This window comes from Cervus canadensis, chromosome 11, assembly GCF_019320065.1.
Source record: "Cervus canadensis isolate Bull #8, Minnesota chromosome 11, ASM1932006v1, whole genome shotgun sequence".
NCBI lineage: Eukaryota > Metazoa > Chordata > Mammalia > Artiodactyla > Cervidae > Cervus > Cervus canadensis.
Window position 1 is genome coordinate 43,450,213 of NC_057396.1, and position 11,896 is coordinate 43,462,108.

The following is an 11,896-nucleotide window of genomic DNA, read 5'->3' on the forward strand; positions in this document are numbered from 1 at the left end:
TATGTTCCTTACTGTGGAAATAATAAGACATTACACATTATACAACACAATCCACGAAATATCCACAGTTGTATACTTCACATTATAAATTTTATGTCATATTAACAGTTGGCTATTCAGGAAAGTAAATCTCTCACTTTAGAGCCTGCCCTCAGGAAGCATAGTATTTTATACAAAATAGGATAATAGGTGTGAGAAAAAAGGAGAAAGGGCCAAGAAAATTCCTGATTGAGGAGTGAGAGAAAGAGAAACTCTAAATGAAACTTCAGCATTATTAAAGAGAGACACATAGACAGTTTATCCAGTTTGAGAGTAAAACTTATGAACTTCAGTCCACTCATCCATTATTGATTAAAAAATCATCCTACTTTACGAATGCAGAGATTCAGTTGTCTTAATTACCATCCTTTCTTCAGTAACCTCTGGATTCCTTGCTTAATCTCCTGGGTTCGCACCCCATAGACAATGGGGTTGAGGGCTGCAGGGATGACATGATGCAGGACATTGAGCAAGACTGGCACGTCAGGGGACACCTTCTTCTTTGCCACGTGAGTGAGGACAAAGACCAGGAGGATGGTGCTGAAGAAGAGGATCAGGATGAAGTGGGAGCCACATGTGCTTAGGGCCTTGGCCACAGCTCCTTCTGACTTGAGTCTCAGAACAGCCCTTAGTATGAGGGTGTAGGAGAGGAAGATGAGGATTAGGTCAGATCCCAGCAGGGTCCAGCCTCCAGCAAACTGGTAGACACGATTGATGGTGACATCATCACAGGATAGCCTGGACACAGACATATTGGCACAGATGCAGTTCTCAATGACATTTCTCCCACAATAATGGAGTCGTATAGAGAGGATGGGGATGGGCACTGTGAAAAGGACATTTCTGGCTAAAATAAAGATGGTTGCCTTTGCAACAAATTGGTCTGTGATGATGGATGGGTACCTCAATGGTTGGCAGACAGCCACATAGCGGTCATAGGCCATGACCATGAATGTGCAGGACTCCATGGCAAGGAAGCAATTCATGATGTACATCTGAAGGAAACAGGTAAAGAAGCTGATGGATCTGAGATCAAACCAAAAGATGGCCAGGACCTTGGGGATGACGGTGAGGCAGAGCACCATGTCCAGCAGGGAGAGCAGGCTGAGCAGGTAGTACATGGGCTCGTGCAGAGAGGCCTCCAGCCGGATGGTGATCAGGAGGGTGGCGTTGGCCCCCATGGCCAGGAGGAAGAGGAGACTGAGGGGCAGGGACAGCCAGTGCTGCCAGGTGGGTGACCTGACAAAACAGTTCAGGAGGAAGTCTGAAATCTCAGCGGAGATGCTGCCATTTTGGTGTGCTGTCATATTTTGTCATATATTTCTACAGCTTTCTTTTAGTGATCTGTAAAATTAGGATAAAATTTAGCTACTGATTCAAAGTGCATGAAGATACTGTAGAATAAGTTGCTTTAGTTAAGTGAAACTGTTGCATCCTAGCAGATTTTCCAGAGCCAAGAAAATTTATTTGTATAACCTTTGTGCCATACTACTGGTATATTCCTTTTATGTTAAAAAAACAGAAGTGGAGTGATATGACTTGTCTATATATGCTGGATTTATTCAAGATTTATTAGAGCTTTTAAATCTTTATAGAAACTAAAAGAAGGAGAAAAGAACTTAGAAAACTACTTTGTGAAAGGTGAATCTCCAAATTTGTACTCCTAAGTTTCTTCCTCTTTTTTGCTTTTATGGACTACACAAACTACCATACATATGATTAAACTATAGCAGTACAACCAAATAAGCAGCAGATCCTGGCACAGACTAAGGACAGAAGAAAATGGCTCTAACTCCTCAGCTACTCCAATCTGACAATTCACTTATACTTGTTTTTCTTTAATTAGGTAATTTTAAAACTATACACTGAAAATAAAGTTAGTTAATCTGCTTTTTGCCTAAAAATTCATTTTGATTTGATAGGTACAGAATTGAAAATAATTGCTTTTTTTCTCTTTGTCAGATTTTCATATTAGTAGGATTCCTAACTTTTGGAAGAAACAACCTTAAAAGGATAGTGAGAAAAATCTCATAGCTATGTGGGAGCAATACCTGTCATTAAAGATGAAAAGCTGATTCTTCTGATTACAATAGTGTGAGGAAGTTGAAGTCCACCTCTAGAGTCCTTCCATCTCCAATCTGTTTCCCTTTGCCGTCTTACAAATTATAACCCCAAATCTCACCATCTCCAGGATACTTTTCTTATCTGAGGATTTTAAAGTAATTCCTAAAAGAATTCATAATTCCCTGCATAGAAGCAGGGAAAATCTTGGAATGACCTTCAGAGGGTACTGGAATAATTAGCAATTCAGACAAGAATATCCACGGGGAAACCTAGAGGAAGAAGCATGATTTTCATCTCCTGAAGTGCTTTGGGATAATTATTTCTAGTAATAAGATGACATTTCTGAGAACAATGCAAAAAGATGATTTTGCCTCTTTTCCTACTAACTGACCATTCTTTTCTCCTCTTTTTTTCTGGAAGGTTTGTTCCTACATGTTCTTCAATCCATGTCATTCAAAAAGCACTGAACAACCTGCTCAACCTTAGAAGTAAAGAAGCATCAGTTTCTCACCCTCTCCTTTTCCATTTTTGCTTGCAATCAAAACTTGCCAGTTACAGTGCTAGGGCTGAGGACCTGGGGCTAATGGTTACTGGTTCTAGCCAGGAGTAGGAAAAAGACAGGAAAGTTGAAGGTTCAAGACTAACGTGGAGACATAGACACCCAAGCTTTTTCCTAAGGTGCAGGTTAAGCCACAGCATAGCACTATGGAAGCCCTGTTTCATGAAGTGGAAAGGTTGTTAGGGATCACCTAACTCCACAAAGGGCTTTCCTGGTGGCTCAGTGGTAAAGAATCCACCTGCCAGTGCAGGAGACATGGGTTGGATCCCTGGGTCAGGAAAATCCCCTGGAAAAAGAAATGGCAACCCACTCCACTATCCTTGCCTGGGAAATCCTATGGACAGAAGAGCCTGGGAGGCTACAGCTCATCAGGTCATGAAAAGTCAGACATGACTTACTGACTAAACAACAAAACTGCACCAAACTCAGCTAGACCTGTAAGGCATCTCTCCAAAATTAGAGACATTATTGAGGGTATCCAGTGCCAGATACCTCACTGATCTTTGAGCATTATTCTCTCATTTTGGCAGCCATAGCTTTTTGAAACTCTTTAATCTGAAAATCAATCTGATTTGAAAACTGAGGAACTATTTTCAGATCCCCACTGACCCCTAGTTGTGGTCTCTGTCCTCAATCTGTGAAGTTATATAGACTAGGTTAAATTTCTACTCCATGACTGAAGCATTTGTGGGCAGAAGGTTTGCCTTAGGGCACCTAAATGTCCATATTTATAGTTGTAAATACCCAATTTTTACAAATGGGCTCTAAATGATGCACTTTCCAACTCTTCCACTATTTATTAATCTCCTACGGGCAAACTCCAGCTTCTCTGCATCTCTATTGCCACCAAGAGATGCCACCAAAGAAGAGAAGGACAAAGGAGAGAAGGAGGTCCCAGAGCAGAGGATCTCACCTGTGCTTACTCACCTGAGACAGGAGGCAGTACCTACCACATGGTTTTCTGACTACTTCAGCAGTACTGACTCAGGAATAGTGGGGAACACAGATCGCCAATGAAGGTGTAGGTCTTTCCTGAATTCTGGTTAATCTTGGTACAGCTGCCTCTCAGGCACCCTTCACTCAGACTCGCTTGCCAAAGATGTGAAGATGGGGTCTGGCCCCATGGATACTGGAGCCTTGGATAGTTCCTGAAGTACCTGGGGTAGTTATACCTCTGGAGCCTAAGGGACTCTGCCCCTTGGGAACTTCTCCAATGTTGCTCCCATTGGAACAAAAAGCCATTCTGGAATAGGAAGGCAGGCAGATGGGAGAAGAAATTATCTTTCTTTTCAAAAGAAAGTACTTCTAATGATGGAGTCATACATACACTGGGTGCTCTGTAGGCAGTTAGTTCATTTCCTGGGTTTGAGTGTCTTACATACATCCCTACATGTTCATACTAATTTGTACATGCACACTTGGTACTTCCATAGATTCAGTAACTTCCTTCAGAAGTTCTCTTGGATTTCCCGTACCTGCTGTTAGATAGGTACATCCTGAATCATGCTATTGAATAGGTCAAGGTTATCATGAATTTATCATGACATTGTAATGATAAAAATGTAAGAGAAAACTGAACAAAATATTATTGAGAAAGTGCAATGTGTTTTTCAGAAAGAAAATGCTACATTAATTTTTGCTTTTTAAAGGATTCTTAAATGGGATTTGATTACAACTGATTTTTAGGAAATATAGTTTATTTTTTTATTTTAATTTTGAACTTTATAGGAATTAAACATTTATCTCAAGTTATGGGGACAGACATTATCAGTTTCTCTAAGGCTCTTTGTTTTATTTTTATTTCTCTTCTGCATGCTTCAACATTCCTCCTTGTTGTCTCCCTTTCAGAAAAGTAAAAACTCAAGTGCACTTAAAATGTATTTCTAATTAGTTACTAGTATGCTTATGGCAACCCACTCCAGTGTTCTTGCCTGGAGAATCCCATGGATAGAGGAGCCTGGTGGGCTACAGTCCACAGGGTTGCAAAGAGTCGGACGCGACTGAGCGACTAGACTTACACTTATGCTTATTTACTTGTATGCTCATTTATGGGAGGATAGTTTGGATGTTGAATTTATATAAAGGTCATTGGGTTGTAAGTCTGATGCCACTTAATTTTCCACCAACCCTAAATATTAAAAATATATACATGCTCCTATATGCTCATATATGTGATTTCATTATTTTAAACTGTTGTTCAATTTCTGTTACGTGCATTTGCCCCTTTTCATACAAGCAGCCAACACCCATGTGACCTATAATTAATAGCATAAATTAATTACAGCTACTATCAATATCATTGTACATCTCTCTTTATGGACTTAGTAACTGTATATATATGATTTTTTTCAGTTATAAAAATATAAACATATTTAAATATAAGTATCAGATTTCCCTGATGGCTCAGACAGTCAAAAATCTTCCTGCAATGCAGGAGACTCAGGTTTGATCCCTGAGTCACGAAGATCCCCTGGAGAAAGGAATGGCTACCCACTCCAGTATTCTTGCCTGGAGAATTCCATGGACAGAGGAGCTAATTTGACTAAGAATTACCAAATTTCTCTCCAAAATATCTACAAAATCTCAGAAGAAATTCCTGAGTTTTTTTTTTTCACATTCTTTACACCTTTTGATACTTTTTTTGAAAACTCAATGGATATAAAATAGTATATCATTATTTTAAATTTATTTTCTTCTGATAATTGAGCTTTCTTTATATACTATTTATCCATTTGTGGGTTTTATAGTGTGAATTACATATTCACATCCTTTGCCTTCTTTTTCTATTAATTGCTGTTTTCCTTGCATATTAAAAATTTTTTCTTGTGAATTATATATTAAAGACCCTGTTGACTAGATGTTGTCAATATCCTCTCTGGTCTTTCATACAGCTGTCAATTTTAGTGCATGCTGTCCATTACTTAATGAAAATCTTTAAATTTCATCATGTCAAGCTATTTTTCTATTAATAGATTTTCTTTGGGGATTGTATTTCCAGAACATTCCACAAAATCACAAAGTTCTGTTTAATGTTTTGGTTTGTCTTAATGCTTAATTTAAACATGGTGTCTTATGTTTCTTACTGATACATTGACATCTACTTGTGGTTTATATTGTTAAGAATTAGAAGTGTTATTTAGTATACACTGCTATAGTCATATGAGGTGTGAAAATACAAATAATACTGCTTGTTATTTTATAACTGTTCTCTACTGTGAGCCACTGAGCATCCTCACTTCAACCATGACCCCTTTTGTGGTATCTAGACCTCCCCATGATCCATCAAATAGTGGGTTAATGCCTGAAAAGCAGGGTCTACCAGTGCCTAGCTTTAGGGCAAGGCCTGAGTATCTTCTGTTTTGTTGGTGGAAGTGCTTTACTAGTTACTAAGTATTTTTGAATACCAATTCTGTTTATAGTGTTAAATATGACTGTTTCCACCGATTTAAGTTCAGTTCAGTCGCTCAGTCATGTCCGACTCGTTGTGACCCCATGAACTGCAGCACGCCAGGCCTCCCTGTCCATCACCAACTGCTGGAGTCTACCTAAACCCATGTCCATTGAGTCGGTGATGCCATCCAACCATATCATCCTCTGACATCCCCTTCTCCTCAGCTTTATTACATATCAGGTTCTAATACATACAAGTCTCTGTTTCTGTTCCATCACTGGTATATCTGACTTTACTTAAAAGCAGTGACACAATATTTTTATTACTAATGCTTTGTAAATCACACTATTATATAGCAAAGTGAGTTCCTATTAGAATTCTATCCAAAAAATTTGAGGGATTTTTAGATTTTATTCTCTACACATCTTTTATAATCAGGATCACTTCTGCCACATTCTATTGATTATGAGTGAATCACTAAAGCCAACCCAGATTCACAAGGAGGGACAGTAAATAACTACATGGAGAAGTGTAAAACAATTTGTGGTCACCTTCACAGGCAATGTTAATTTTTCTACCTTGTGATTTTTTTTTCTTTATTACTAAAATTGCTACTTTGATTTACTTATGTCTCTCTGTTCTTTTATTTTTAATGTCAACTCTCCCAGATGCCAACAAATATCAAAATCTCCGAGCTTGTTTAGGAATCTATCTAATCACATGCAGCCTTAAGAGTTTATTCTTTTCCTCCGATATCACTGTTAGGGTTCACAAGGGTCTCAAAGCATATAGATAAAATATGGGCTATTGTGGTGACCTGATAAACAAGGGATGAAATCACAGTGGCCACATTGCCCTGGTGGGCATCCTATTTTTCCCTAAGGTGATATCCTATTTTTCCCTGCTGGTGCTGGTTTTTCAAGACTACATGACCACCCGACCCAGGAGATCCTGTCAATTACGTGACCACAAGACCCCAGCTGCGGACTAAAGATAAACTGAGGTCACCTACCTCCAGGGCATAATTTCCCATTGATAGGGTATAAGAAGGGTTGGCTGTAAAAAGAGAGCACCAGTTTTACTCTAAAGTCAGTCACTTTCTTTCTTTCTTCCTATGATAAATCTTTGAATGTCTGGCTTCCTCTCTTTTTCTCCTCGCTTGCCTTACAATCACCATAGTATATCTAGTAGCTTTCTTTTTTAGCATATAATTTGTCTCTCTACAACACCTTTCAGTCTTACCTCTTAAAAATATATGAGCAATTCTTCATTTCTATTGAGGTGCTTCCATTCCACTCATTTATTTCCTTATGTAATTTTTTATTAGACCAAATTTACATTTTGGCCCCTTTGCACAAAATCTTTTAATCATTTCCTCTTCCTTCTTTCTGCATCTTCTGACCATTATATACCATGACTGGGAATTTTTTTTGGTTACAGACAGTTCATTAATTCAGCTGTCAGCTCTTCAACTCATCCACTGGATACCTCATATCAACTATTTTGTCTTTTAGTTAATTCTTTATTATAACTGAATTTCCTGAATTTATATTTCCAATGTCTTCCTCTAAGTCTCTGAGGGCATCAATGCTTTTACTTACCAAATAAATGCTTATTTTGTACTTACATGCTAAATATAGCCAACTTGTCTGCAATAGTTATTTTCTCTAACTAGTCATTAATTCTGATGCTTACAATATGTGTTGTTTAGCTCATTGCCTTTATTTCATAGTGCTTGTTATTTTCTTATTTTTAAAAATCTTGTTCTCATATTTCCTTAAGATATGAATACTTTGTTTAGTAAAGTGCACCTAGGAGTAAAGGGACTCAGGGATAAAAGATCAAGTTCCAGGCTGTGAATCCTCCAGATGAGCTTTGTGATTGTCAGAGAAATGCTTCCTTGCCTCCTGGGCATTAATACTTCTTGTTTTCTACAACTGAGGCAAACAGACCTCTTAGTTAATCACCCATTATATCTGCCCCAACACTGCTCTTTTCAGGGTCTACTATTAAGTAAGATTATACAGACCTCAGTTGGAACTACAGAGGGCCTGCTCTGTGCTTACATATAGCACAGCCATGGCAAACACTCCACAGCTTTCTTCCCTCTCAACAACTTCAGAGATGGCACCACAATCTCATGTGAATGCATGGTTGAAGTAAAGATTGCCATAAAGTTTATCTCTTTCATCTAGTTTCCTCTGAGGCTGATCCTCTACTGTTCCAAGTGCTAGGGATCAAGATGACTCCAAAATGCTCATAGGTTTTGTATTGTATTCTGTGATTCAAAACCTTCTCTGATATCATTGCCATACTAAGGGTCTGGGATAAGAGGTAGGTTGCATTTTGTTAGACATTTTTCTGTATGTACTGAGGTGATTATAGGGGCTTTTCTTTGTTAACATAGTGAAATACATTAATTGATGTTTGAATGTTAAATCAACTCTGTATTCCTGGAATTAACCAAACTGGATTTTATCTAGTTGGATGTATCTAAATTTTGTATATTGTTCAATTTAATTTTCTAAAATTTTGTTTAATGTTTTGGATCTATGTCTTCAAAGGATATCTATTAATTTTTTATATAATGTGTTTGTCTGCTTTTGGCATAAAGATAAATGTGTTTTCACAGTATATGTTGAACCGTATCTCCTCTCCTTCATTTTTTCTGGAAAATATGTAGAATTGGTATTATTTCTTCTAAACACAATATACATACTTCATGATTCCTTTCATATGAAATTCTACAATATGAGAAGCTAATGCATACTTTAAAGTAACCAATGCTTGCTTAAGGCAAGGGGTAGAGTAACATATCAACTGCAAATGGGCATGAGGCAACATTTCTCAGTGATGAAAATAGACTTTTTCTTGATTTTTATGGTTGTTAAGATGATACTGTGGGGCTGCCAGGGCTGGCAGGCGGCCCAGACCTGGGTTTCGGTTTCCCCTGAAATGGTGGGATTCCCCGCCCCCATCGGGCTGCCTGGAGCCAGCCAATCAACAGGCGCCCAAAAGGGAACAAAAGGAACATGAGGGAAAGCGGAAAAGCCCGCGAACGCCTAAGTTTGAACAAAAGCCCGCGAAAGTTTGTACCAATAAAATTGCTTTGCAAACATGTAACCAATCCGCTTAAGCCAGCTGCCAACTGCTTATGTTCACCCTATAAATTTATGTAACAGCTGGGGCTCGGGGCTTTTTCTGACCCTGCACCACTGCGTTGGTTGCGGCAAAAAGCCCTGGCTCAAGTCAGTAATAAACTTCCCTTTTTGCGAACTGCATTGTCTTGGAAGCCTTCTCTCTTCCCGCTCGGGGGTTCAGACATCGGGCAAAACAATACACATTTTGTAAAATTCATTGTATGGAAAATACCTTATTGCATATAAATAATACTTTAATAAACTTGATAAAAATGCACGTTTTTATGGGTAAAGTTAATGTACTGAAAATAAAAATTAAAAAATGCACACAAATGAAGAAAGCCAATTTGCAAGTTAAACATTAAAATATTATAACACCCTATTGAAGGAGTCTTTTGGGCCTAGAAAAGAGAACAACAGTCTCAAAGGCCCCTTGCTGAATCATCTAACTTCGGAGAAAACAAAGCATAACTTTAGTTCCATCCTGATGCTCCAGGCCAGCTGCATCTATCTGGGACTTATCACCCCCTGTCTGGAAACCTACCACCCCCTACACCCGCCCAGAAGACTTATCACCCCCTGCCCAACTACAAGTGTCATCAACAAAAGAATACTCAAAATATCCCGCCTGATTGACGTTTCCCTTATCGCTTCCACAAACCTGCCTATAAGTATGAAGCCTCCCTGATCCCTTTCGGCGCTCAGCCTGGTCGTTAGGCCGACTGTCGCCCCTCCTTGCCTGAATAAAGGTAACCTACTTCTGTTGAGGTCGTCTTTCCTTTTCTGCCTCGCCGAAACTATGCCTTACACCTATCACCGTTATTTTTTTTAGAACTGGACATTTTAACACCCAAAATGGAGATGGATGATTAGAAGTCTTAGAATGAAAAATATTCTTTGCATCCCATATACTAGTATTCTGACATTCTAAGCTTTGTCACTTAGACTTGTGACAACTTTTTCACAGAGATCCAGCAATTCTATGCCAGACATTTTAAACATTTGTGTAAGTAACCTGAGTAAGGGGCTTCCCTGCTGAAGGAGGAAACAGAACAGGCTCTATCTTGAAAGCAGGACTCCATCTTGGGCGGGACTGTGGACTTTGAGCTATATGCCCAGTATCTATGGAAATGACATACCAACTGGAAAACCAGGCCCCTGGAAGGAAAAGCCCCAGGCTCTCCATCACCTAAAAGAATACCCTAATTATCTGTGTAACCGAATAGAATCATACATTCTATTATGCTTATTGGGGAATGACCACAAGCCTATTGATAATTGTCCACTGTTAACTACCTTGGCCTAAGGCTTATGAATCACGGGTTAACTTTGATTGTACTTTTCTTTTTGCTTTGTTCAGGCTAGTTTCAGGGAATTTTGGGGAGGTGGGTTTGGGCACATATGCTTAGGATATATAAGGTTTTCACAAAAACTGGTCGGGGTCCTTGGCTAAGAGGAGACTCTGCCTTGGGCCCGCCAGTGTAATAAACTGCACTCCACTATCTGCATTGTCCTTCTGAGTGTTTGTTTCCCAGAAAGCGTGGCTACAACACTGCTAGCTCAGATGATAAAGAGTCTGCCTGCAGTGTGGGAGACCTGGGTTCAACCCCTGGGCCAGGAAGATCCCCTGGAGAAGGGAATGGCCACCCTACTCTAGTACTCTTGCCTGGAGAATTCTATGGACAGAGAAGCCTGGTGGGTTGTAGTCCATGTGGTTGCAAAAGAGTTGGACACTATTGAGCAACTAGCATTTCACTTCCATTTTCATTTTCAACTTGAGATGAGGCTGCACATCAGAAAAGAGGCATGGCAGGGACTAGCTTTGTTTGGCTCAAGTGAAAGTCACTGCTGTTTGATGTTCACCCCTCTCTCATAGACCAATAGCCTTCTCTCAAAATTACCTGTGAATCTTTGATGAACTACATTTTCTGGTCTCAAGAGCATCTTGGCCTGAGCCCAGTGGAAACAGGAAGTGCAGGTGGTCAATCCCTACTAGAAAAATCCTCAGACAATGATGGATGGACATTGGGTACTCCAGCTTTCTTGCCTTTAACTGAATAACCTGAAAGAGATTGTAATCAGTCTCTTATGAGCCCCCAGTTGGAACTGGGTCCCAGCTGTCCACGGCAATAACTTAGTGTATCCTGTATTGCCCTTGAAACTGCAGCTTCTTTCATCATGATCAATGTAATTAATCATAATCAGTGCTGCATCCCTGATGGAAGGGCACAAAGACCAAGGGATGCGAGGCAGTGGCCCACAGACTTGTCCCTATTTAGTTCACAAGCACAGTCCCGGAATAAACCATGGCCTCTGGCAGATAAAGATGGCCCAAAGTAAACAAACAACTGTTGTGACAGATGTGACATCTTTAATAAAGAGGACTTTAAAAAATTTTTATTTATTTACTTATTTATTTGTCTGTGCCAGGTGTTAGTTTTGGCATGTGGGACCTTCCATCTTCATTGTAGCCTGCAGGGTCTTCTCATTGTGAAGTGCAAATTTTCAGTTGCGCCTTTGGGATCTAGATCCCTGACCAGGGGTTGAACCCAGGCCCCTGGCATTGGGAGTGCGAAGTCTCAGCCTCTGGACTTCCAGGAAAATCCCTAAAAAGGAATTTTTAATAAAAATCTTTAGCATTTGCTATGCAGATATTGTTCTTGCTGATGTTTTCTTTTAGTTAATTTCTATTACTGAAATATA

At 39.4% G+C, this 11,896-nt stretch overlaps 1 protein-coding gene across 1 annotated transcript; it reads right to left on the minus strand.

The window, feature by feature from the left end:
* Nucleotides 1-398: 398 nt before the first annotated feature.
* LOC122450185 (olfactory receptor 56A3) lies at nucleotides 399-1,346 on the minus strand. Its single transcript, XM_043482392.1, has one exon. It carries the CDS (start codon nucleotides 1,344-1,346, stop codon nucleotides 399-401), a length of 948 nt encoding a protein of 315 aa, XP_043338327.1.
* Between the last annotated feature and the right edge of the window lie 10,550 nt (nucleotides 1,347-11,896).

Bases quoted from the DNA above. Each gene is read 5' to 3' on its own strand.
- LOC122450185 (XM_043482392.1), bottom strand. From the start codon at position 1,346: ATGACAGCACACCAAAATGGCAGCATCTCCGCTGAGATTTCAGACTTC.